The 27,520-nt window shown below is 48.8% G+C and overlaps 1 protein-coding gene across 4 annotated transcripts in view; it reads left to right on the top strand.

Moving 5' to 3' along the window:
• The window catches only part of slc5a6a (solute carrier family 5 member 6a), a 130,058-nt gene that overhangs the window by 54,540 nt on the left and 47,998 nt on the right, over nt 1-27,520 (top strand). For all 4 annotated transcript variants that reach the window (XR_015074215.1, XR_015074226.1, XM_085970600.1 and 1 more), the window contains exons 5-10: nt 7,610-7,677; nt 8,686-8,840; nt 12,328-12,468; nt 14,743-14,872; nt 22,241-22,329; nt 26,847-26,959. Coding sequence is in view for 2 of the 4 variants with exons in the window: in XM_085970600.1 (XP_085826726.1) it covers nt 7,610-7,677; nt 8,686-8,840; nt 12,328-12,468; nt 14,743-14,872; nt 22,241-22,329; nt 26,847-26,959 (696 nt within the window). In the remaining 2 variants the exon portion in view is untranslated. The remainder of the gene's footprint in view (nt 1-7,609; nt 7,678-8,685; nt 8,841-12,327; nt 12,469-14,742; nt 14,873-22,240; nt 22,330-26,846; nt 26,960-27,520) is intronic.

Genomic DNA, 27,520 nt, shown 5'->3' with positions numbered 1-27,520 from the left:
GTGCAGTCAGACTAGCGCAGTGAGACCAGCGGTGCAGTCAGACTAGCGCAGTGAGACCAGCGGTGCAGTCAGACTAGCGCAGTGAGACCAGCGGTGCAGTCAGACTAGCGCAGTGAGACCAGCGGTGCAGTCAGACTGGCACAGTGAGACCAGCGGTGCAGTCAGACTAGCGCAGTGGGACCAGCGGTGCAGTCAGACTAGCGCAGTGAGACCAGCGGTGCAGTCAGACTAGCGCAGTGAGACCAGCGGTGCAGTCAGGCTAGCGCAGTGAGACCAGCGGTGCAGTCAGGCTAGCGCAGTGAGACCAGCGGTGAAGTCAGACTAGCGCAGTGAGACCAGCGGTGCAGTCAGACTAGCGCAGTGAGACCAGCGGTGCAGTCAGACTAGCGCAGTGAGACCAGCGGTGCAGTCAGACTAGCGGAGTGAGACCAGCGGTGCAGTCAAGACTAGCACAGTGAGACCAGCGGTGCAGTCAGACTAGCGCAGTGAGACCAGCGGTGCAGTCAGACTAGCGCAGTGAGACCAGCGGTGCAGTCAGAGTAGCGCAGTGAGACCAACGGTGCAGTCAGACAAGCGCAGTGAGACCAGCGGTGCAGTCAGACTAGCGCAGTGAGACCAGCGGTGCAGTCAGAGTAGCGCAGTGAGACCAGCGGTGCAGTCAGACTGGCACAGGGGGACCAGCGGTGCAGTCAGACTGGCGCAGTGAGACCAGCGGTGCAGTCAGACTAGCGCAGTGAGACCAGCGGTGCAGTCAGACTGGCGCAGCGGGACCAGCGGTGCAGTCAGACTAGCGCAGTGAGACCAGCGGTGCAGTCAGACTGGCGCAGGGGGACCAGCGGTGCAGTCAGACTGGCGCAGTGAAACCAGCGGTGCAGTCAGACTAGCGCAGCGGGACCAGCGGTGCAGTCAGACTAGCGCGGTGAGACCAGCGGTGCAGTCAGACTGGCGCGGTGAGACCAGCGGTGCAGTCAGACTAGCGCAGTGAGACCAGCGGTGCAGTCAGACTAGCGCAGTGAGACCAGCGGTGCAGTCAGACTAGCGCAGTGAGACCAGCGGTGCAGTCAGACTAGCACAGTGAGACCAGCGGTGCAGTCAGACTAGCGCAGTGAGACCAGCGGTGCAGTCAGACTAGCACAGTGAGACCAGCGGTGCAGTCAGACTAGCACAGTGAGACCAGCGGTGAAGTCAGACTAGCGCAGTAGGACCAGCGGTGCAGTCAGACTAGCGCAGTGAGACCAGCGGTGCAGTCAGACTAGCGCAGTGAGACCAGCGGTGCAGTCAGACTAGCGCAGTGAGACCAGCGGTGCAGTCAGACTAGCGCAGTAGGACCAGCGGTGCAGTCAGACTAGCGCAGTGAGACCAGCGGTGCAGTCAGACTAGCGCAGTGAGACCAGCGGTGCAGTCAGACTGGTGCAGTGAGACCAGCGGTGCAGTCAGACTAGCGCAGTGAGACCAGCGGTGCAGTCAGACTGGCGCAGTGAGACCAGCGGTGCAGTCAGACTAGCGCAGTGAGACCAGCGGTGCAGTCAGACTAGCGCAGTGAGACCAGCGGTGCAGTCAGACTAGCGCAGTGATACCAGCGGTGCAGTCAGACTAGCGCAGTGAGACCAGCGGTGCAGTCAGACTAGCGCAGTGAGACCAGCGGTGCAGTCAGACTAGCGCAGTGAGACCAGCGGTGCAGTCAGACTAGCGCAGTGAGACCAGCGGTGCAGTCAGACTAGCGCAGTGAGACCAGCGGTGCAGTCAGACTAGCGCAGTGAGACCAGCGGTGCAGTCAGACTAGCGCAGTGAGACCAGCGGTGCAGTCAGACTAGCGCAGTGAGACCAGCGGTGCAGTCAGACTAGCGCAGTGAGACCAGCGGTGCAGTCAGACTAGCGCAGTGAGACCAGCGGTGCAGTCAGACTGGTGCAGTGAGACCAGTGTTATAGTCAGACTGGTGCAGTGAGACCAGTGTTATAGTCAGACTGGCGCAGTGAGACCAGCGGTGCAGTCAGACTAGCGCAGTGAGACCAGCGGTGCAGTCAGACTAGCGCAGTGAGACCAGCGGTGCAGTCAGACTGGTGCAGTAGGACCAGTGTTATAGTCAGACGAGCTCGGGTTCGGCCAGTTTGTCATGAGACACGGTGTCCAACTGGTCACTTGGCCATTCTTGTGGTATCAGATACATTGTCTGACATTAAACTGCGGGCAGGGTAAATATCGATAACACTTGGTCCATGTGGTCTCCTGGACTGATTTTGATCGCTTGAGTTGGGGGCGGGGGGGTGGGGGGAGACGCTTGGAGAGGAAGTTTCCAGAATTTTTCCCCCCTTATTGACCCTGAGATTTTTCTCTTTGTTTTGTGCCTCTCCCTGGAGATTACATGTTCCCTCTCATTTTTTGTGTGCCTTTAAATTTGCTGCGCTCCGGCCATCATGAGGTGTGGGGCGGGCTTGATGGACCAGCTTGTCTTTTCCTGCCCGTCATTTTCCTATGTTAATATCTTGAATGCTCCAGGATGAGGCTCTTGGAATGCACTGCGCTCGGGTTCAGTCTGAATTCAAAGTTCCTTCATTCAAATTAACAGATAACCTTTAGCACAAAAAAACCTGATTGAATTGCCAGGAGCAGACTGTCTCCAAATATATGTTCCTCATAAAATATTCCCCTGTAACTTTCCAAACTAACTTTTTATGTGACTCGTGGTTGAATATTAATTCCGAGATTGCCGAGCTCCCAACAGCTCTTTCCACCCTCTGTGATGAAAGGTTGCTGCCTGGGTTCCCACCTTCTGACCCCAGCTGCCCTGCTCAGATTACTGCCGTGTTTCTCAGCCCCTGAGACTGTGTTGTTTTTAAATTTAAGACTCCTTGCTTTGTGGGGGACCCTCCCAAGGCGTGAAATGGTGGAACATGAGGCATGTTTTCAAACTCTGTGTTCTAATCTCTGGAATTCCCTCCCTAAACCTCTCCGCCTCTCTCCCTCCCTCTCTCTCCTCCTTTAAGATGCACCTCGAAGGAGCATCCTAAGATTTCTTTGACCAAGCTTTTGATCACCTGCCCTAATATCTCCTTAATAACAACAGAAAATGCTGGAAAAACTCAGCAGGCCAGGCAACATCCGTGGAGAGAAAATAGAGTCAACGTTTCGGGTCAAACCCTTTGTCAAGACTGGAAAAGCACAGGAAATGAAATGGATTAAAAGGCCGGGCTGGGAGAGAACAAAAGAGAAGAGACATTAAGAGGTATTCAAAACGAGACGAGATGGTGATCGGACTAGTGGAGACAAAAGACGGCTCTAGATTAGGTGTGGAATGTGCTGGCAGAATGGGAGACAGCTGCCATGTGGGAGAGAAAAAAAATGGAAAGTGGGGGGGGGGGAAACCAAAACAAAGGGGTGGATAAAAAATAAGTAAAAATGTCCGGTCGCCTGTCATTTTAATTCACCGCCCCATTCCCACTCAGACCTCACTGTCTGCGGCCTCTTGTACTGTTCCACGTAAGCTCAGTGTAAGCTCGAGGAACAGCACCTCATCTTCCCATTAGGCACTCTGCAGCCGTCCGGACTCAATATCGAGTTCAACAATTTCAGATCATAACCTCGGCCCCTATTACATTTTTGCTTATATTTTTTATCCACACCTTTGTTTTGGCCCTCCCCTTTTTTTCTCTCCCACATGGCAGCTGTCTCCCATTCTGCCAGCGCATTTCACACCTAATCTCGAGCCGTCTTTTGTCTCCACTAGTCCTATCACCATCTTGTCTCCTTTTGAATACCTCTTAATGTCACTTCACTTTTGTTCTCTCCCAGCCTGGCCTTTTAATCCATTTCATTTCCTGTGCTTTTCCAGTCTTGACAAAGGGTTTCGACCCGAAACGTTGACTCCATTTTCTCTCCACAGATGTTGCCTGGCCTGCTGAGTTTTTCCAGCATTTTCTGTTGTTATTTCGGATTTCCAGCATCTGCAGTATTTTGCTATCGTACTAATATCTCCTTATGTGGCTCGGTGTCAAATTTTGTTTGATAATCGCTCCTTGGGACGTTTTACTACGTTAAAGGCGCTATATAAATGTTGCAGGACTGGGCATCCATTTTTGAGATGGGGCAAGGAAGAGGGGGGCGGTGTGGGCGGGGGGGGGTAATAATAGTGGGTGCAACAGCTGGGAGAATCGAACAGAACAGTCCAAAGAGGAACAAGTTGCCTCTTTCAGTTTAAATGGTTTTAGGTTATTAAAGAGGCAAGAATGCACTTTTATAATTAGAACCGGATTTCAGGGACTGAGAACCACAATCCCATCTAAATGCTAGTGGTAGCTTTGCCTTTCCTCAGGATGTGAGCAACAACGCTGGCTGTGTTTATTGCCTCTCCCTTGTTGCCCCTAACAATGACATTGAGCCATTAGTGACCCACTTGGGTTTTTAGGGCATGGACACTTATTTTTCTGGTGCCAAATTACTAGACTTATTGAATTGAGTTTGCTGTGGTGGGATTCGAACTCCTCACCTCTGGGATGCTGGTCCAGTATCATCATCATCACTAGGCTACCCAAACCGTAACGTGTAATAATCTCGCGCTGGACACGCCTCAGGAATAGTATGATCGAATAGACTCCTACAGCACAGAAGGAGGCCATTCTGCCCATCACTAGCACAGAGCTTTGGAAAATCTGCTGCCTATCAGAGCAATCTGTGACCAGCTCCCGCAGAGGGACATTAAAACGACCAGGTAAGAATCGGCTCACTTGCTGAGCTGGACTTCACTCCGTGTTAATAGAATCATAACAGCACAGAAGGCGGCCATTCGGCCCGTCGTACCTGTGCCGACTCTGAAAGAGCTGTCCAATTAGTCCCACTCCCCCCTTACTCTTTCCCCATAGCCCTGCAAATAGTTTTTTTTTCCAAATCTATAAATGGTTGTGTTGGTAAATCTGGATTTGCTGCTCTGCTTAATTTCCTGCTCTCTGAAGCTGGATTAACATCCTTAGCTATTAACTGACTTAATTAAATGGCTGTTAAACCAGTTAAAGAGGCACTGAATTAGCACGAGGGCAGGCGATTAGGCTGGTTTTCTACCAAACCGAATCCTGTAAAATGAAGTCGCCCAGTGGAAAACCGAAGTAATTAGATGTTTCAAGTCAATGCCATGGAAACCAAGCAGGAAGAGATTAACAAAAGCGAAATACTGCGGGTGCTGGAAATGTGAAATAAGAATGGAGAATGCAGGAAAACGCTCGGCGGGTCAGGCAGCACCCGCGGAGAGAGAAACAGAGTCAATGTTTCTGGTCGATAACCTTTCACCCCGCGCATCAAATTAAATCAATGTGGCAGGATCTTTATTTTTACGTAAATATTTAAAAATAGTGTTTGATTATAGAGAAATCAGTTGCTTATTAACCGTGGGAGTGACTGTACTTCAAACATTGTGTTCAGTCACCAAAACAGGGCCTCCCTTTGTTCTATCTTAGCCGTACGATTGTGGGGAGGTGCCAAGCGAATGTTATGCTTGCCCGTAGGGAGCGGGTGGGTTTGTTTACTTCCTCCTTTCTGGAACTAAACAAATAGTAATGAAGAAATAAGACATGTCCGCTGAGACAAGGTTGTAAAACCTCAATAGAATCGGGATACATGCCATCTGTCAATCATTTTACCAGCCCTGCATTTGTAGCATTTTAAAGTGGCCTAGTGAGGAGCAAAAGGCAAGGCTCGCCCACAAAAAAGGGGGGAACTATGGCGGACCGAGGGAGGGAACTGTGGCGGACCGAGGGAGGGAACTGTGGCGTAACGAGGGAGGGAACTGTGGCGTAACAAGGGAGGGAACTGTGGCGGACCGAGGGAGGGAACTGTGGCGGACCGAGGGAGGGAACTGTGGCGGACCGAGGGAGGGAACTGTGGCGGACCGAGGGAGGGAACTGTGGCGGACCGAGGGAGGAAACTGTGGCGGACCGAGGGAGGGAACTGTGGCGGACAGAGGGAGGGAACTGTGGCGGACCGAGGGAGGGAACTGTGGCGGACCGAGGGAGGGAACTGTGGCGGACCGAGGGAGGGAACTGTGGCGGACCGAGGGAGGGAACTGTGGCGGACCGAGGGAGGGAACTGTGGCGGACCGAGGGAGGGAACTGTGGCGGACCGAGGGAGGGAACTGTGGCGGACCGAGGGAGGGAACTGTGGCGGACCGAGGGAGGGAACTGTGGCGGACCGAGGGAGGGAACTGTGGCGGACCGAGGGAGGGAACTGTGGCGGACCGAGGGAGGGAACTGTGGCGGACCGAGGGAGGGAACTGTGGCGGACCGAGGGAGGGAACTGGCGGACCGAGGGAGGGAACTGTGGCGGAACGAGGGAGGGAACTGTGGCGGACCGAGGGAGGGAACTGTGGCGGACCGAGGGAGGGAACTGTGGCGGACCGAGGGAGGGAACTGTGGCGGAGCGAGGGAGGGAACTGTGGCGGAGCGAGGGAGGGAACTGTGGCGGAGCGAGGGAGGGAACTGTGGCGGAGCGAGGGAGGGAACTGTGGCGGAGCGAGGGAGGGAACTGTGGCGGAGCGAGGGAGGGAACTGTGGCGGAGCGAGGGAGGGAACTGTGGCGGAGCGAGGGAGGGAACTGTGGCGGAGCGAGGGAGGGAACTGTGGCGGAGCGAGGGAGGGAACTGTGGCGGAGCGAGGGAGGGAACTGTGGCGGACCGAGGGAGGGAACTGTGGCGGAGCGAGGGAGGGAACTGTGGCGGAGCGAGGGAGGGAACTGTGGCGGAGCGAGGGAGGGAACTGTGGCGGAGCGAGGGAGGGAACTGTGGCGGAGCGAGGGAGGGAACTGTGGCGGACCGAGGGAGGGAACTGTGGCGGAGCGAGGGAGGGAACTGTGGCGGAACGAGGGAGGGAACTGTGGCGGAGCGAGGGAGGGAACTGTGGCGGAGCGAGGGAGGGAACTGTGGCGGACCGAGGGAGGGAACTGTGGCGGACCGAGGGAGGGAACTGTGGCGGAGCGAGGGAGGGAACTGTGGCGGAGCGAGGGAGGGAACTGTGGCGGAGCGAGGGAGGGAACTGTGGCGGAGCGAGGGAGGGAACTGTGGCGGAGCGAGGGAGGGAACTGTGGCGGAGCGAGGGAGGGAACTGTGGCGGAGCGAGGGAGGGAACTGTGGCGGACCGAGGGAGGGAACTGGCGGACCGAGGGAGGGAACTGGCGGACCGAGGGAGGGAACTGTGGCGGACCGAGGGAGGGAACTGTGGTGGAACGAGGGAGGGAACTGTGGCGGAGCGAGGGAGGGAACTGTGGCGGACCGAGGGAGGGAACTGTGGCGGACCGAGGGAGGGAACTGTGGCGGAGCGAGGGAGGGAACTGTGGCGGACCGAGGGAAGGAACTGTGGCGGACCGAGGGAGGGAACTGTGGCGGACCGAGGGAGGGAACTGTGGTGGAACGAGGGAGGGAACTGGCGGAGTAGAAAGCAGATTTTATTTTCCTTCCGTTGACAGTGGTGGAGCTGTAGCTTCTGCAGGTAACTCTGCCATTACTAAGATCAAATTTTTTTTCAGCAGATCAGTTCTAATTTTGCTGAACAAATTTGCCTTCTTGATAGCTACTATTTCAGTCTTCTGAGTTTTACTGTGTAAATAAGACTTGTGTATTTTTTTTCGCAGTAACTGGCTTTGACTTGTGGGGAACAGTGCTAACTATGGGTCTAGTCTGCACACTGTATACAGCGCTGGTGAGTAATCAATGGACCGGAGAGCCAACATTTTCCAGTCAGCGTTTGTGGGTTAAAATAAATACTTGCATTTATACAACGCCTTTCGCAACCTCGGGATATCCCAAAGCACAGAAGTACTTCAGAAGTATAGTCATTGTTGTAGGAAACGCGACAGCCAATTTGCGCACAGCATGGTTCCACAAATACATTAAATAAATGACTAGATAATTTGTTTTTTAGTGATGTTGATTGAGGGATAAATATTGGCCAGGACATACAAACAGGAACAGGCCATTCAGCCCCTTGAGTCTGTTCTACCATTCAATTAGATCATGACTGATCAGTACCTCAACTCCATCTACCCGCTGTTGCTCCATATCCCTTAATAACCTTACCCAACAAAGATCTACCAATCTCAAGTTTTGAATTCTTTAATTAATCCGAAGCTTCAACAACTTTTTGGAAGAGAAAGCTCCAGATTTAAACACTGGGGAGAATCCCTGCTCTTCTTCGAAACACTGCCGCTGGATCTTTTGCGTCCACCTGAGGGGTCAGATGGGACCTCAGCTTAACTTCTCATCCAAAAGAGGGCACCTCCGACAGTGCAGCGCTCCCTTGGTACTGCACTGGGAGTGTCAGCCTGGATTATGTGCTCATGTGTCCGGAGTGGGACTTTGCAAGATCCCACAGACAGCAGTAAAATAAATGACCAGATACTCTGTTTTAGTGATGTTGGTTGAGGGATAAATATTGACCAGGGCATAGGAACGGGAGTCGGCCATTCAGCCCCTCGAGCCTGTTCCACCATCCACCATGGCTAATCTATATTTCAAACTCCACCTGGCCGCACTTGGAGTGTCGGACAGGATTCTATGCTCAAGTCTCTGGAGTGGGGACTTGAACTCACGACCTTCTGACTGTGAGTGGAGAGTGAAACCCACTGAGCCTTGGGTGAAACCTATCTTTCAGCTGAGGCTGCTTTCCTTTTTTAATCCTATTTAATGTCGCTCTCTGTTTCACGTTCAGGGTGGACTGAAGGCCGTAATCTGGACGGACGTTTTTCAGACGATTGTGATGTTTTCTGGGCAGCTGGCTGTCATCATCATCGGAGCAAGGCAGGCGGGGGGGTTTGGCGAAGTGTGGCGAATCGCGAAAGAGAACGGCAAGATCGCAGGAATCAAGTAAGTGCGGCTTTTAACAAAAAAAATACGACAAATCAAAAAGATAAATCGGAAGTAGTTTTACTGGAGAACCAATGATAGGAGGGTAGGGTCGGTAACCAGAGGGCACAGATTTAAAATAATTGGCCAAAGAGCCAGGGGAGAGAGGAGAGCTTTATTAGATTGGGCCGATACTCTCTGGAGTTTAGAAGACTGAGAGGTGATCACATTGAAACATATAAGATTCTGAAGGGGATTGACAGGGTAGATGCTGAGAGATTTCCCCTGGCTGGAGAGTCTAGAACTAGGGGTATAGTCTCAGGATAAGGGGTAGGCCATTTAAGACTGAGATGAGGAGGAATTTCTTCACACAGAGGGTTATCAATCTTTGGAATTCTCTACCCCAGAGGGCTGTGCATGCTGAGTCGTTGAGTATATTCAAAACAGAGATCGATAGATTTTTGGACTCTAGGGAAATCAAGCAATATGGGGATCGGGTGGGAAAGTGGAGTTGAGCTGGAAGATCAGCCATGAAATAGCAAGGGGCAGAAAACGTTAGTGGGAGTTGTATACAGACCCCCAAACAGTAATGCTGAGGTTGGGGATGGCATTAAACAGGAAATTAGAGACGCGTGCAATAAGGGCACAGCAGTTATCATGGGTGACTTTAATCTACATATAGATTGGGCTAACCAAATTAGTAACAATACTGTGGAGGAGAAATTCCTAGAGTGTATACAGGATGGTTTCCTGGACCAATATGTTGAGGAACCAACTAGAGATCAGGCCATCTTAGACTGGGTATTAAGTAATGAGAAAGGATTGATTAGCAATCTTGTTGTGCGAGGCCCCTTGGGGAGGAGCGATTCTAATATGATAGAATTCTTCATTAAGATGGAGAGTGAAGTAGTTGACTCGGAGACTAGGGTCCTGAATTTAAATAAAGGAAACTACGATGGTATGAGGCACGACTTGGCTAGGATGGATTGGGGAACGTTACTTAAAGGGTTGACGGTGGATAGGCAATGGCAAACATTTAAAGATCGCATGGAAGAACTATAGAATTTGTTCATCCCTGTTTGGCATAAAAATAAAACAAAAAAGGTGGCGCAACCGTGGCTAATGAGGGAAATTAGGGATAGCTTAAGATCCAAGGAGAGGACATATAAATTGGCCAGAAAAAGCAGCAAACCTGAAGATTGGGAGCAGTTTAGGATTCAGCAAAGGAGGACAAAAGGATTAATTAAGGAGGAAAATATAGTATGAGAGTAAGCTTGCAGGGAACATAAAAACTGACTGTAAAAGCTTCTATAGATATGTGAAGAGAAAAAGATTGGTGAAGTCAAGCGTAGGTCCCTTGCAGTCAGAATCAGGGGGGTTTATAATGGGGAACAAAGAAATGGCTGACCAATTAAATACATACTTTGGTTCTGTCTTCACAAAGGAGGACACAAATAACCTCCCAGAGATGTCGGGGAACATAGGGTCTAATGAGAGGGAGGAACTGAATGAAATCAGTATTTGTAGGGAAATGGTGTTAGGGAAATTGATGGGATTGAAGGCCGATAAATCCCCAGGGCCTGATAATCTACATCCTAGGGTACTTAAGGAAGTGGCCCTAGAAATAGTAGATGCATTGCTGGTCATCTTCCAAAATTCTATAGACTCTGGCACAGTTCCCATGGATTGGAGGGTAACTAATGTAACCCCACTATTTAAAAAAGGTGGTAGAGAGAAAACGGTGAATTATAGACTGGTAAGCCTGACATCGGTAGTGGGGAAAATGCTAGAGTCCATTATAAAAGATGTAATAGCAGAGCACTTGGAAAACAGTGACCGGATCGGACAAAGTCAACATGGATTTACAAAAGGTAAATCGTGCTTGACTAATCTGCTGGAATTTTTGAGGATGTGACTGGTAGAATAGATAAGGGAGAACCAGTGGATGTGTATTTGGACTTTCAGAAGGCTTTCGATAAGGTTCTGCATAAGAGATTAGCGTGTAAAGTTAAAGCACATGGGATTGGGGGTAAGGTACTGACTTGGATAGTGAACTGGTTGGCAGACAGGAAGCAAAGAGTTGGAATAAACGGGTCTTTTTCTGAGTGGCAGGCAGTGACTAGTGGGGTACTACGAGGGAACTAGATGTAATATCTCCAAGTTTGCGGACGACACAAAGCTGGGTGGGCGTGTGTGCTGTGAGGAGGATGCGGAGAAACTCCAGTATGATTTGGACAGGTTGGGTGATTGGGCAGAAGCATGGCAGATGCAGTATAATGTGGATAAATGCGAGGTTATCTACTTTGGTGTCAAAAACAGGAAGGCAGATTATTATCTGAACGACATTAGATTGGGAGAAGGGGAAGTGCAACGAGACCTGGGTGTCCTTGTGCACCAGTCGCTGAAGGTAAGCATGCAGGTGCAGCAGGCGGTTAAGAAGGCAAATGGTATGTTGGCCTTCATAGCGAGAGGATTCGAGTACAGGAGCAAGGATGTCTTGCTGCAGTTGTACAGGGCCTTGGTGAAACCACACCTTGAGTATTGTGTGCAGTTTTGGTCGCCTTATCTGAGGAAGGATGTTCTTGCCATGGAGGGAGTGCAGCGAAGATTCACCAGGCTGATACCTGGGATGGCAGGAATGACGTAGGAGGAGAAATTGGGTCGATTGGGCTTATACTCACTGGAGTTTAGAAGAATGAGAGGGGATCTCATTGAAACTTATAAAATTCTAACAGGAATAGACAGACTAGATGCAGGAAGGATGTTTCTGATGGCGGGGGTGTCCAGAACCAGGGGTCACAGTCTAAGGATAAGAGGTAAGCCTTTTAGGACAGAGATGAGGAGGAATTTCTTCATTCAGAGAGTGGTGAACCTGTGGAATTCTCTACCACAAAAGGCATTTGAGACCAATTCATTAAATATATTCAAGAAGGAGTTAGATATATTTCTTAAGGCTAAAGGGATCAAGGGATATGGGGAGAAAGCAGGGACAGGGTACTGAATTTGGATGATCAGCCATGATCTCATTAAATGGCGGAACGGGCTCGAGGGCCCGAATGGCCTACTCCTGCTCCGAATTCTTATGTTCTTATGAGGAGACGTTTCTTTTAATACAGCAGGTTGTTGAATCTGGAATGCACTGCTTGAAAGGGTGGTGGTAGCAGATTCAATAATAACTTTCAAAAGGTAATTGGATAAAACTTGAAAAGGAAAAATTTTGCAGGGCTATTGGGAAAGAGCAGGGGAGTGGGACTAATTGGATAACTGTCAAAGAGCCGGCACTTTCATGAAGTGAATGGTGTCTGGCTCTGAGACCAACACAGGGCAGAGAGCAAGAATGGTTCCAAGACGTTTTGTATTGTGGTCCTGAGCAATCCTGTGAAAGTGGAGGCCGGTGCCGGAGTTACTGCTCTAACGTGCCCCGCCTCCGAGAGAGATGCTCCAGTGTATGGTGAGCTGTGCTTGGTGTTGTGTCTGCTAAAGTAATTTGTGTCATTATCCTCCGCAGCCTGAACCCTGACCCCTTTGAGCGTCACACCTTCTGGACGCTGAGCTTTGGCGGCATGTTCATGATGCTGGCGCTTTACGGAGTGAACCAGGCCCAGGTCCAGCGGTACCTCAGTTCACGGACGGAGCAGCAAGCGATACTGTGAGTTACTGAAACAAAACCTGGTTGCGAGCGTTTAAGACGGCAGTCGGATTTGTCCATTTTACTTTGGTATTCTTGAATCCGAGAGAGAGACACACATTGATCTTATTGTGCAGAGAGGTTGCTAACTAAGGCAGTGTTTACACTGCCAGCGTGGTTTCATGTCGCACTGACAATGGGAACAGGAGGCCATTCAGCCCCTCGCGTCTGTTCCGCCATTCAATTTGATCATGCCTGTATCTTAACCCCATTTACCCACCTGGGTTCCCTAACCCTTAATACTCTTAGCTAACAAAAATCTATCAATCTCGGTCTTGAAATTTTGAATTGAGCCCCAGCATCAGCAGCTTTTTTGGGGAGAGAGTGCCAGATTTCCACTACCCTTTGTGTGGAGAAGTGCTTCCTGATTTCAGCCCTGAACGGCCTGGCTCTAATTTTAAGGTTACGTCCCCTTGTTCTGGACTCCCCCACCAGAGGAAATAGTTTCTCTCTTTCTATCCTATCAACTCCTTCAATCATCTTAAACACCTCCATTAGATCACCTCTTAATCTTCTATAACTCAAGGGAATACAACAACAACTTGTATTTATATAGCGCCTTTAACGTAGTAAAACATCCCAAGACGCTTCACAGGATTATTAAAAGACAAAAAAATTGACAGAGCCACATGAGAAATTAGGGCAGGTCAAAGCTTGGTCAAAGAGGTAGGTTTTAAGGAGCGTCTTAAAGGAGGAAAGAGAGGTAGCGAGGCGGAAAGGTTTAGAGAGGGAATTCCAGAGCTTAGGGCCCAGGCAGCAGAAGGCACGGCCGCCAATGGTGGAGCGATTATAATCAGGAATGCTCAAGAGGGCAGAATTAGAGGAGCGCAGATATCTTGAAGGGTTGTGGGGCTGAATGAGATTACAGAGACAGGGAGGGGCGAGGCCATGGAGGGATTTGAAAACAAGGATGAGAATTTTGAAATCGAGGCGTTGCTTAACTGGGAGCCAATGTAGGTGAGCGAGCACAGGGGTGATGGGTGAACGGGACTTGGTGTAAGTTAGGACACGGGCAGCCGAGTTTTGGATCACCTCAAGTTTACGTAGGGTGGAATGTGGGAGGCCAGCCAGGAGCACGTTGGAATAGTCAAGTCTAGAGGTAACAAAGGCATGGATGAGGGTTTCAGCAGCGGATGAGGTGAGGCACGGGCGGAGACGGGCAATGTTACGGAGGTGGAAATAGGCGGTCTTAGTTATGCTGTGGATATGTGGTCGGAAGCTCACTTCAGGGTCAAATATGACACCCAAGTTGCGAACCTACAGGCCTAGTCTGTGCAACTTGTCCTTGTCATTTATCACTTTTAGCCCCGGTATCACTGGTGAATCTGCGCTGATGTTAGTGTCGAGGGTAGCCCTGAATCCGCAGCGAGATGGAGCGGAATCTCGGTCTGCGCTCTGCTGTCCCTTCCACCTTGGACTCGCTCGCACTACACCGTCTCGGCTTTGATGCACGGCAAAACCGTTTGGCACCAACAACAACAACCGCCGTTTAGGTTCAAGTCCCACTCCAGAGACTTGAGCCCGTAATCCAGGCCGACACTCCCAGTGCAGTACCGAGGGAGCGCTGCAGTGTCGGAGGTGCTGTCTTTTGGAATGAAGCGTTAAACCGAGGCCCTTTCTGCCCCCTCAGGTGGACATAAAAGATCCCATGCCACTATTTTGATGAAGGGGAGGGGTGTTTCCCCGGTGTCCTGGTTAATATTTATCCCTCAAATAACATCACTAAAACAGATTATCTGCTCATTATCACATTGCTGTTTGTGGGAGCTTGCTGTGCGCAAATTGGCTGCCGCGTTTCCTACATTACAACAGTGACCGCACTTCAAAAAAGCACTTAATTGGCTGCAAAGCGCTTTGGGGCGTGCTGAGGTAGTGAACGGAGCGATATAAATGCATGTTTTGACCTGTAGCGATCCTCGCATCACCAACACTCGGTGGCGCTGCTCAATCGCTGACACGTGCACTGAAGAGTTCCTCGGCCGCACTGTGAGGAGTTCTGAGCCGGCTTTAAAACCGCAGCAGCCGGTGGGGAAACGGCCGTTCGATTCCAGCACCAGTGGCCTTGGGATTGTCCGCCCCTCACTCTCGCCTGGGAATTTACCGAGTCATCTCTGTGTGTAACGGGGCCGCGTTTTTAAAAAGTAGCGGCGAAACGGTTTTAAGCAAGCCGCGAATGTGTCGGATGTTTTTGTTGCCGCTCGTCACCTCTCGCTGCCTTTGCTCGTTCCCCCGTAGGTCGTGCTACGTGGTGTTTCCGTGCCAACAGATAGTCCTGGCCCTGGGATGCCTGATGGGCCTGGTTATGTACGCTCGTTATGGCGAAAACGGCCCACTGCAGCAGGGTCATGTCAGCGCAGCCGATCAGGTACTCCCTCCTTTTTAAAAGCCAAACCACGTGAAAGAAAAAAAGAAAGAACTTGCATTTATATAGCCGCCTTTCATAGAATCATAGAAAGTTACTGCACGGAAGGAGGCCATTTCGGCCCATTGTGTCCGCGCCGGCCAACAAAGAGCTATCCAGCCTAATCCCACTTCCCAGCTCTTGGTCCGTAGCCCTGCAGGTGAGAGCATCCCAAGTCCACAAAGGGACTTTGTCTCTCTCTGGGACTCTGCCTCTCACTGGGACCACTTTTTAACTGTGGTTAGGGTTCCTGCCTCTACCACCTTTTCAGGCAGTGAGTTCCAGACCCCCACAACCCTCTGGGTGAAGAAATTTCCCCTCAAATCCCCTCTAAACCTTCCAACAATTACTTTAAATCTGTGCCCCCCTGGTTTTTGATCCCTCTGCTAAGGGAAATAGATCCTTTCTATCCACTTTATCTATGCCCCTCATAATTTTATACACCGCAATAAGGTCTCCCCTCAGCCTCCTCTGTTCCAAGGAAAACAGACCCAGCGTATCCAGTCTTTCCTCATAGCTAAGATTCTCTACTCCCAGCAACATCCTTGTAAATCTCCTCTGTACCCTCTCTAGTGCAATCACATCTTTCCTGTAATGTGGTGTCCAGAACTGCACGCAGTACTCTAGCTGAGGCCTAACTAGTGTTTTATACAGTTGAAGCATAACCCCCCCCTGCTCTTGTATTCTATGCCACGGCTAATGACCTTGGGACTTCCCAACGCGCTCTACAGCCAATGAAATACGTAGAATGTACAGCACAAAACAGGCCATTCGGCCCAACGGGTCTATGCCAGTGTTTATGCTCCACAGGAGCCTCCTCCCACCTCTCCATCTAACCCCATCAACATATCGCTCTATTCCTTTCTCCCTCATGTACTTCTCTAGCTTCCCTTTAAATGAGTCTACACTTCACCTCAACCACTCCCTGTGGTAGCGAGTTCCAATTTCTAACCACTTTCTGGGTGAAGACGTTTCTCCTGAATTCCTGATTCAATTTATTAGTAAATTTCTTCTATTTATGGCCCCTAGTTTTGGACTACATTTCAAAGAGTTCCTCAATGTCTATAAAGCGCTTTGGGACGTCAGAGGTCGTGAAAGGCGCTATATAAATGTTTTAATCTTTGTTTTTATCTTTTAGGTTTGCAATGTTGTGAAGTATTGATGTCTAGGCAGAGAGAATCGGTGCTGGCTCTGGACAGATTGGCAGGTTTAGGGAGCAGTCCCTTGTTATGAGATTACAACAGCTTTCATTTTTATGTGGAGGTAGTAAGTGCCCCAGGGTGCATCACAAAATGGATGTCGAGCGTGTCTAGTGGAGTTTGGGAAGGGAGGTGACCAAAGGCAGGGATGAAGAGAGAGGATTTGAGGATACCGGGAGGAGGGGGAGAAGAGGAGGTAACCGGTCGGATTTGAGAGCGATCTAGCATGGAGGGCCCGGAGGGCTGAAGACCCTGCCTCCTGGAGGGTGAACGGGTTTGGGGGGTGGGGGAGGTGGGAGAGCAGACACGCTGAGGGCCAGATTCGGGAGAGCGGGCAGCACACACCAAGCCCCCCCCCCCCCCCCCCCCCAGGGCCAGTGCAGGACTGGAGGAGGCTGCAGAAGTGGCGAGGGGGTGAGGCTATTTGTAAACCGGGACAGGGATCGTGAATTAGTGCCATAGAGTTATACAGCACCAGCACAGAAAGAGGCCCTTCGGCCCATCGTGTCCGTGCCGGCCATCAAGCCCTGTCTATTCTAATCCCATTTTCCAGCACTTGGTCCGTAGCCTTGTATGCTATGGCGTTTCAAGTGCTCATCTAAATGCTTCTTGAATGTTGTGAGGGTTCCTGCCTCTACCACCCTTTCAGGCAGTGAGTTCCAGATTCTAACCACCCTCTGGGTGAAAAAGTTTTTCCTCAAATCCCCTCTAAACCTCCTGCCCCTTACCTTGAAACTATACCCTCTGGTTATTGACCCCTCTACTAAGGGGAATAGTTCCTTTCTATCTACCCTATCTATGCCCCTCATAATTTTGTACACCTCAATCGGGTCCTCCCTCAGCCTTCTCTGCTCCAGCCTTTCCAGTCTCTCTTCATAGCTGAGGCGCTCCAGCCCAGGTAACATCCTGGTGAATCTCCTCTGCACCCTCTCCAATGCAATTACATCCTTCCTATAGTGTGGCGACCAGAACTGCACACAGTATTCCAGCTGTGGCCTAACTAGCGTGTTGTACAGCTCCATCATAACCTCCCTGCTCTTATATTCTATGCCTCGGCTAATGAAGGCAAGGATCCCATATGCCTTTTTAACCACCTTATCTACCTGTCCTGCTGCCTTCAGGGATCTATGTACATGTACACCAAGGTCCCTCTGATCCTCTGTCCTTCCTAGGGTCTTACCATTCATTGTGTATTCCCTTGCCTTGTTAGTCCCTCCAAAATGCATCACCTCACACTTTTCAGGGTTAAATTCCATTTGCCACTGTTCTGCCCATCTAACCAACCCATCTATATCATCCTGTAGCCTGAGGCTTCCCTCCTCGCTATTTACCACTCCACCAATTTTCATGTCGTCTGCGAACTTACTGATCATACCTCCTACATTCACATCTAAATCATTAATGTACACTACAAACAGCAAAGGACCCAGCACCGATCCCTGCGGTACACCACTGAACACAGGCTTCCAGTCACAAAAACAACCTTCAACCATCACCCTCTGCCTCCTGCCACTAAGCCAATTTTGGGTCCAATGTGCCAAATTGCCCTGGATCCCATGAGCTCTTACCTTCTTGACCAGTCTTCCATGCGGGACTTTGTCAAAAGCCTTACTGAAGTCCATGTGGACTACATCAACTGCACTACCCTCATCCACACACCTAGTTACCCCCTCAAAAAATTCAATCAAATTGGTCAGACATGATCTCCCCCTGACAAAGCCATGTTGACTATCCTTGATTAATCCTTGCCTCTCCAAATGGAGACTAATTCTGTCCCTCAGAATTTCTTTCAATAATTTCCTTACCACTGATGTTAGGTTCACTGGCCTGTAATTCCCTGGTTTATCCCTACTACCCTTCTTGAATAATGGTACTACATTAGCTGTCCTCCAGTCCTCTGGCACCTCCCCTGTTGGCAGAGCAGTTCTGAAAATTTGTGTCAGAGCCCCTGCAATCTCCTCCCTTGCCTCACACAGCAACCTGGGATACATCCCGTCGGGGCCTGGGGATTTATCCACTTTTAAGCCTGCTAAAATCGCTAGTACCTCCCTCTCAATACTAATTTGTTCAAGTACTGTATATCACAATCCCCTGCCTGATTTCTATGCCTACATCATCCTTCTCCATAGTGAACACAGATGCAAAATATTCATTTAAAACCTCACCTACATCTTCCGGCTCTACACACAGATTGCCACTTTGATCCCTAATGGGCCCTACTCTTTCCCTGGTTATCCTCTTGCCCTTAATATACTTATAAAACACCTTGGGATTTTCCTTTTATTTTGCCCGCCAGTGTTTTTTCATGCCCCCTCTTTGCTCTCCTAATTTATTTTTTAAGTACCCCCCTGCACCTTCTATACTCCTCTAGGGCTTCCACTGTTTTTAGTCCTTTGTATCTGCCAAAAGCCTCCCTATTTTTCCTAATCCATTCTTGTATATCCCTTGACATCCAGGGTTCCTTGGGCTTGTTGGTCCCACCCTTGAACTTTACAGGAACATGTTGGCGTTGTACTCTCTCTTATTTCCTTTCTGAAAGACTCCCACAGCTCTGATGTGGATTTTCCTACAAGTATCTGATCCCAGTCCACTTTGGCCAGATCCTGCCTTATCATATTAAAATCGGTCTTCCCCCAATTTAGAACCTTTATTTCCAGTCCATCTTTGACTACCTTAAATCTCACCGAATTATGGTCACCGTCACCAAAATGCTCTCCTCCCGACACTTCTACCACTTGCCCGGCTACATTCCCTAGAATTAGGTCCAGTACCGCCCCCTCTTTTGTAGAACTTTCTACATGCTGGCTCAAAAAGCTCTCCTGGATGCACTTTAAGAATTCCGCACCCTCTAAGCCTTTCACACTCTGACTATCCCAGTTAATATTGGGGAAGTTGAAATCCCCTACTATTATTACCCTATTATTTCTACACTTCTGAGATTTGCCTACATATCTGTTCCTCTATCTCCCCCTGACTGTTTGGGAGCCTATACAGGTAGACTATCCTTTATCCGAAAACCTCGGGACCAGCCGTGTTTCGGTTTTAGGAAAATTTCGGATTTTGGAAGGTGCGCGAAAACACTTCGGTTTTCAGAGGTAATTCGGTTTTCGGGAGTACGGATAAAGGATACACTATCCCTTATCCGGCAGCGTCGGGTCATGCTTTGCGCCACTTTCGGCTTTCAGAGGTTTTCTGGTTTCGGATGTGCGGATAAAGGCTGGTACACTTACGCTGAGCGATTTCGGTTTTCAGAAGTGCGGAAAAATGCTACACTATCCCTTATCCAGCTAGGCCTGTAAGTCGTGCGCCACTCTGGTCATGTCGTGCGCACGACTTACGCTGACCGAAAAAACCTTCGGTTTTTAGAGGGTTTCGGTTTTCGGAAGTCTGGATAAAGGGTAGTCTACCTGTAGTACACTCCCAGCAAGTGCTTGCCCCCTTTTTGTTTTTAAATTTACCCATATGGCCTCATTAGCGGAACCTGCTAAGATATCATCCCTCCTTACAGTAGTAATTGACTCCTTGATTAATATTGCGACACCCCCTCCTCTTTTACACTCCCCTTTGTCTCGCCTGAAGATTCTATACCCCGGAATATTGAGCTGCCAGTCCTGCCCCTCCCTCAACCATGTCTCTGTGATAGCAACAATATCATACTCCCATGTGTTCATCAACACCTTCAATTCATCTGCCTTACTCGCAAGACTCCTTGCATTAAAATAAATGCTATCCAGCGTTGCCATACTCCCTTGTGCCGTTACATATTTGCTCTGCCTTCCAGGCTGACTTTTTTCCTCTATATTTGGCTGTGCATCACCCCCTACTGTAGCTCCACTCCGTATCCATCCCCCTGCCAAGTTTGTTTAAACACCCCCCAACAGTACTAGCAAACCTCCCCGCAAGGATGTTGGTTCGGTTCAGGTGCAACCCGTCCGACTTGTACAGGTCCCACCTTCCCCAGAAGCAGACCCAGTGATCCAGGAAACTAAAGCCCTCCCTCCTGCACCAACTCTTTAGCCACGCATTCATCTGCTCTATCCTCCTATTCCTATACTCACTAGCACGTGGCACCGGGAGTAATCCAGAGATTACAACCTTTGAGGTCCTGCTTTTTAATCTGCTACCTAGCTCCCTAAATTCTTGTTGCAGGACCTCATCCCCCTTTCTACCCATGTCGTTGGTACCAATGTGAACCACAACCTCTGACTGTTCGCACAACCTCTGACTGTTCGCCCTCCCCCTTCAGCATGCCCTGCAGCCGTTCAGTGACATCCTTGACCCTGGCACCAGGGAGGCAACATACCATCCTGGAGTCATGTCTGCGGCCACAGAAACGTCTATCTGTTCCCCTTACAATAGAATCCCCTATCACTATTGCTCTCCCACTCTTTTTCCTCCCCTCCTGTGCAGTTGAGCCACTCGTAGTGCCATGGACTTGGCTCTTGCTGCATTCCCCTGAGAAACCATCTCCCCCAGCAGTATCCAAAACGGAAAATCTGTTGGAGAGGGAGATGGAACCAGGGGACCCCTGCACTACCTTCCTAGTTCTTTTACTCTGTCTGGCGGTCATCCATTTCCTGTCTGCCTGTGCACTCTTTACCTGCGGTGTGACCACCTCGTTAAACGTGCTATCCACGAAGACCTCAGCCTTGCGGATGCTCCACAGTGACTCCAGCCATAGCTCTGGCCCCGAAACGCAAATTTCGAGTAGCTGCAGCTGGAGACACTTCCTGCACATGTGTTCCTCCTGGACACCGAAAGTGTCCCTGACTTCCCACATAGCACAGGAGGAGCACTCCACGCTGTTGAGCTGCCCTGCCATGTCCTACCCTTAATTTACTCCCTTTAAATTAAAGAATATTAATACACTAGGGACCGTACTTCCCTTTAAACACTACTTACTCTAAACTAGAGACCTTACTTTTACTTTAATGACTGGACTGTAGAAACACTCACCAGGTCCTACTTACCAGTCAGCTCCTTCCCTTGTTGTGACGTCACGTTAGTGGTTTCACAGTTGTTGTTTGACTTCTCCCGCTCTCGGACTCTTTCCTTGGTGTACAGTAAGAACCAATTCCTACAGGGTGAAAAGTTAGGAAAAACAAGGGTGAAGCAAGGGAGCGCCTCCTGCCACTCCTCACCTATCTCCCTGACTCACCCAACTCACAGCACTCTGTTCAAACTGCACTCAGTGCCGCACTTCAAAGCCTGTTTTATAGGCCCTGAAACAAAGGAGACTTGCTGAGCCCAGCTACAGAAGAACCAGTTTAATCTAGTGTCCCTAATTAACTGCCTTCAGCTGCTCTGAATTGTAGGCCTTGTATATCCCTTTAGAACCCTGCTTAAAGGATGTTCTTGCCATGGAGGGAGTGCAGCGAAGATTCACCAGACTGATACCTGGGATGGTAGGAATGACGTATGAGGAGAGATTGGGTCGATTAGGCTTATATTCGCTAGAGTTTAGAAGAATGAGAGGGGATCTCATTGAAACTTATAAAATTCTAACAGGACTAGATAGACTAGATGCAGGAAGGATGTTCCTGATGGCGGGGGAGTCCAGAACCAGGGGTCACAGTCTAAGGATAAGGGGTAAGCCATTTAGACTGAGATGAGGAGGAATTTCTTCACCCAGAGAGTGGTGAACCTGTGGAATTCTCTACCACAGAAGGCAGTAGAGGCCAATTCATTAAATATATTCAAGAAGGAGTTGGATATATTTCTTAAGGCTAAAGGGATCAAGGGATATGGGGAGAAAGCAGGGACAGGGTACTGAATTTGGATGATCAGCTATGATCTCATTAAATGACAGAGAGGGCTCGAGGGGCCGAATGGTCTACTCCTGCTCCTATCTTCTATGTTTCTATGTAAAGCTGGGAAATTTAGATTTTAAACAGTTAACAGTAAATGTGAAACAAACAAAAGTTTGATTTTAGCAACCAGTTAAGACTCCCTGACTCATTTAACTCGCAGCACTCTGTTCAAACCGCACTCAGTTGGTGGGAGGGGGCCACGGAGAGCCTGTGGAGGTCGATGAGGACAGGGCTGGTGCTGGGGTTCACACGTGTGATTCTTTCTGTACAAGTTGTGTGCATTTGATTTGATACAGCGATGTCAAATCTGGTTTGAATTGCAGATGGTTCTTTATTTTGTCATGGACGTTCTTCAGGGATACCCTGGTTTACCCGGACTCTTCATCGCATGCCTGTTCAGCGGAGCACTCAGGTACTTTCACAGTTACAGAACTAAACCTTTATAAATTAACGGGACCTGTACTTAAATACCAGAGTCCACAGTCTGACAGGACCTGTACTGAAATACCAGATGACCTTGCAAGTATCAACATTTGTACTTGATATAGGGTGCAGTCTGTACATTGTGTTTGCCTGTCTGACTGGAGAAGCTGGGGGACCTATTGACCTGCTTACAGTTCTCTTGCTTGCCTGATGCCAAGGAGGATTATTTTGCTGGAAATCCTTTCCAAGGGGAAGCTATCGAGAATTAAAGAAGTGATTGAGACAGCAGCCTATAAAGAGGAGGATGATGTTCAGCTCCTTGAGCCTGTTCTGCCCTTCAATTAAATTATGGCTGAGCTGTATCTTAACTTTGTCTATCCGCCTTGGTTCCCTAACCCTTAATACCCTTACCCAACAAAAATCCATCAATCTCGGTTTTGAAATTTTCAATTGACCCCCAGTCTCAACAGCCTTTTTGGGGAAGAGAGTTCCAGATTTCCACTACCCATTGTGTGAAGAAGTGCTTCCTGGCATCACCCCCGAAAGGTCTAGCTCTAATTTTATGGTTATGCCCCCTTCCCCCACCAGAGGAAATAATTTAACTCCTTTAATCATAAACACAAATGCAAATATGGACACGTGCAAACACACACGCATACTCACGTGCAAGAGTACACACACACAAATGCATACGTGTTTGGAGGCAAATGGTATACTGACCTTCATTACAAGAGGATTTGAGTACAGGAGTAAAGAAGTCTTACTCCAATTATATAGGGCTCTGGTGAGACCACACCTGGAGTACTGTGTACAATTTTGGTCCCCTTACCTAAGGAAGGATATACTTGCCATAGAGGGAGTGCAACAAAGGTTCACGAGATTAATTCCTGGGATGGCGGGACTGTCGTATGAGAAGAGATTGAGTAAACTAGGCCTGTATTCTCTTGAATTCAGAAGAATGAGAGGGGATCTCATTGAAGCATACAAAATTATTACAGGGCTTGATATGATGGATGCTGGGAGAATGTTTCCCTTGGCTGGGGAGTCTAGAACCAGGGGCCACAGCCTCAGGATAAAGGGTCGGCCATTCAGGACTGAGATGAGAAGAAATTTCTTCGCACAGAGGGTGGTGAATCTTTGGAATTCTCTACCCCAGAGGGCGGTGGAGGCTCCGTCATTGGGTATATTCAAAACAGAAGTCGATAGATTTCTGACTAGTAAGGGCATCAAGGGATATGGCGATAGGGCCGGTGAATGGAGTTGAGGCAGAAGATCAGCCATGATCTCATTGAATGGTGGAACAGGCTCGAAGGGCCGAATGGCCTACTCCTGCTCCTATTTCTTATGTTCTTATGTTAAACACCTCGATTAGGTCACCGTTCAGCAACAGCCAGAGCCTGAGTGAGTTTAACTGGGCTCTCTGTTCTCTCTCTACAAGACCCAGTAGATGTGATGATCTTGAGTTAGTTCATACAGCCCTTTCTTTGGTCGTATGTCTTGCTGCAGCTGAACAGGCCAGTGTCTTCATGGCCCCTCACACCAGGGCTAGTCCTCGGACTCTGTGCTGTCATTTTGAAACTCCGGTGCCTCCATTTCCAGTTGAGTCCAGTTTCCAGATGACTGCCCTCCCATCCTTTAGAGTCGGTGTGTGTGTTCGTTGATGGAGGGGTGTACCGGGTCACCAGACAGCTTTGTCCCGAGTGCTCCCCGTCAGACCCTCACTGGTGTAAGAATATAGATAAGTTTTTACATTTTTTTAGGTAGAATAGCTAATGCAGATCAGAATTGGTTTAAACTGCATGCATGCGAATGGCATTACATAGGATATACGGCACAGAAACAGGCCATTCGCCCCAACCAGTCCATGCCAGCGTTTGTGCTCCACTCAAGCCTCCTCCCGCCTTTCCTCATCTAACTCTATCAGCATAACCCTCTATTCCCTTTTTCGTCATATGCTTGTCTAGCCTCCCCTTAAATGCATCTAAACTTTTCACTTCAACCACTCCCTGTGGTAGCGAGTTCCACATTCTCACCACTCTCTGGGTAAAGAAGTTTCTTCTGAATTCCCTATTGGATTTCTTGGTGACTATCTTATATTGATGGCCTCTAATTATGCCCTTCCCCACAAGTGGAAACATTCTCTCTGTATCCACTCCATCAAAACCTTTCATAATTTTAAAGACCTCTATTAGGTCACCCTTTTTTCAAGAGAAAAGAGACCCAGCCTGTTCATCCTTTCCTAATATGTGTATCATCCTGGTAAATCTTCTCTGCACCCTCTCCAGTGCCTCTATATCCTTTTTATAATATGGCGACCGGAACTGCACGCAGTACTTTTAAGTGTGGCCTAACCAAGGTTCAATACAGGTTTAGCATAACTACAAGATGCCATCTACAAGATGCACTGCAGCAACTCGCCAAGGCTTCTTCGGCAGCACCTCCCAAACCTGCGACCTCTTACACCTAGAAAGACAAGGGCAGCAGGCGCATGGGAACACCACCACCTCCAAGTTCCCCTCCAAGTCACACACCATCCTGACATCGAAGTATATCGCCGATACTTCATCGTCGCTGGGTCAAAATCCTGGAACTCCCTACCTAACGGCACTATGGGAGTACCTTCACCACACGGGACTGCAGAGATTCAAGAAGCCAGCTCACGACCTTCTGAAGGGCAATTAGGGATGGGCAATAAATGCTGGCCTTGCCAGCGACGCCCACATCCTATTAACAAATTAAAAAAAAACTTCCCTACTTTTCAATCTCTAGAAATAAACCCTAGTGCTTGGTTTGCTTTTTTTATGGCCTTGATAACCTGTGTCGCAACTTTTAGTGATTTGTGTATTTGTACTCCGAGATCCCTTTGTTCCTCTACCCCACTTAGACTCGCACCCTCCAAGTGATAAGTGACCTCCCTATTCTTCCTACCACAATGTAATACCTCACATTTATCTATGTTGAACATCATTTGCCAATTATATGCCCATTCTGCTAATTTATTAATGTCTTCCTGTAATTTGCTGTAGCCCTCCTCAGTATTGACTATCTCCTCCCCCACCCCCCTGAGGTTCGGTGTCATCTGCAAATTTAGAAATTGTGTTTTTGATTCCTAAGTCTAAGTCGTTAATGTAAATTGTGAACGGCAGTGGTCCCAGCACTGATCCTTGTGGAACACCACTACCCACCTTCTGCCACTGTGAATAGTTACCCTTTACTCCCACTCTCTGCTTTCTGTCCGAAGCCAGGCAGCAATCCAATCTGCTACTTGTCCCCTGACTCCACATTCTCTGACCTTGTTCATCAGACTGTTATGGGTTACCTTATCGAAGGCCTTTTGAAAATTTAGATAAATTACATCTACTGCATTACCCTTGTCTACTCTGTTGCCTCTTCAAAAACTTCAATAAGGCTAGTCAAGCAAGACTTTCCCTTTTGAAATTCATGCTGACTATTCATTATTATACTTTTCGTTTCTAGATGTTATGTTTTCTCCTTTAGTAGGAATTCCATTATTTTCCTACCACCGATGTTAAGCTGACTGGTCTATAATTCCTTGGACATGTTCTATCCCCCTTCTTAAATATAGGTAATAGGTTTGCTATCCGCCAGTCCTCTGGCACTACACCTTTTTCTAACGAATTATTAAATGTGCGTAGTAATGCCTCTGGTGTCTCTGCCCTTTTTTTTAAATGCGTGGATGCAATCCATCCGGACCTGGGGTTTTATCCTCTGAGTTTGATTAGTTTATTTAATATGTCCCCTTTTTTAAAATTTTAAATGCACTTATCTCATTACTAATCCAATGTCATGTCCACCTGTTATATCTCCCTGGTAAATACTGAAGTCAAATAATTATTTAATATTTCTGCCATATCCCTATTGTTACCTGTGGTATTGTCCTGTCCATCCCTTAGTGGCCCTATTCGCATCCCAACCTTCCTTTTTTTTATTGATGTGTCTGTAAAATATTTGCCTGTAGAAACAGGCATCTATTGATTGCAATGACACTGAGATAACATTGGAGAAGGGTGAAACTTTAGACAATGGAACAGGGTGGCGACGACGATGAGATCCTCTATGTGCGTCCAGCAATCTGTTCGATGACCTAAAGAGATTGTAAAACGGCCAACAGTTAACCTCGGCAAGAATTAGACAACGTACGATTGTTTCTTTAAAATGATCTAAGAGAGGGTTACAAAGCTATTACTCGGTTTGGAACTTTAGTTACGTTCAAGGCGAGGTACCATGAACGGCCTGGATAGTGAATCACTCCTGATGCCCGAGGAGTTCTTTACGCGTGAGTTTCTAGATGTAGGACTGCGTGTACTGCTCTCTATGTAGTCTTAAGATGAAGTTAATTGTCAGCATATTACTTACTGCCTCTAGCTTTCACACATCTGTTATTAAAAGGATGAGGATTATTCAACAGCTAGCTCTTAGAAGTGGAAGCCACGTTACTGAAGGCTCTCTTTTTTTAATGCCGAATCGCTGTTTGTGTTTCTTCAGCACGATATCGTCTGCGTTCAATTCGCTAGCTGCCGTCACCATGACTGACCTGATTAAACCTCACTACCCACACATGACTGAGGCTCGAGCCACGCTAATATCCAAGTGCCTTGGTAAGTGACAGTTGAAAATAACAACGATAACTTACATTTATATAGCGCCCTTAACATAGTAAAACGTTCCAAGGCGCTTCACAGGAGCGTTATCAGTCAAACTTTGACACCAAACCACATAGAGATATTAGGATAGGTGACCAAAAGCTTGGTCAAAGAGGTAGGTTTTAAGGAGCATCTTAAAGGTGGAGAGAGAGGCGGAGAGGTTTAGGGAGAGAATTCCAGAGCTTAGGGCCCCAGCAACAGAAGGCACGGCTGTCATTGGTGGAGCGATTAAAATCGGGGATGCTCAAGAGGCCAGAATTGGAGGAGCACAGATATCTCTTTGGGTGGGGGGGGGTGGTGTTGTAGGGTTGGAGAAGGTTACAGAGATAGGGAGGGGCGAGGCGATGGAGGGATTTGAACACGAGGATGAGAATTTTTAATTTGAGGTTTTGCCCGATGTAGGTCAGTGAGCACAGGGTTGATGGGTGAACGGGACTTGGTGAGAGTTAGGACACGGGGCAGCAGGAAATTGCTAACCTCAAACGCTGGGATCTGTTTGAAGTGAAAGTAGCATCG

This window comes from Somniosus microcephalus, chromosome 1 (assembly GCF_052327205.1).
Source record: "Somniosus microcephalus isolate GS21.2 chromosome 1, FLI_Smic_1.0, whole genome shotgun sequence".
Classification (NCBI taxonomy): Eukaryota; Metazoa; Chordata; class Chondrichthyes; order Squaliformes; family Somniosidae; genus Somniosus; species Somniosus microcephalus.
Note: the sequence above shows the minus strand (reverse complement) of the source record. Positions and strands in the feature narration are given on the sequence as shown.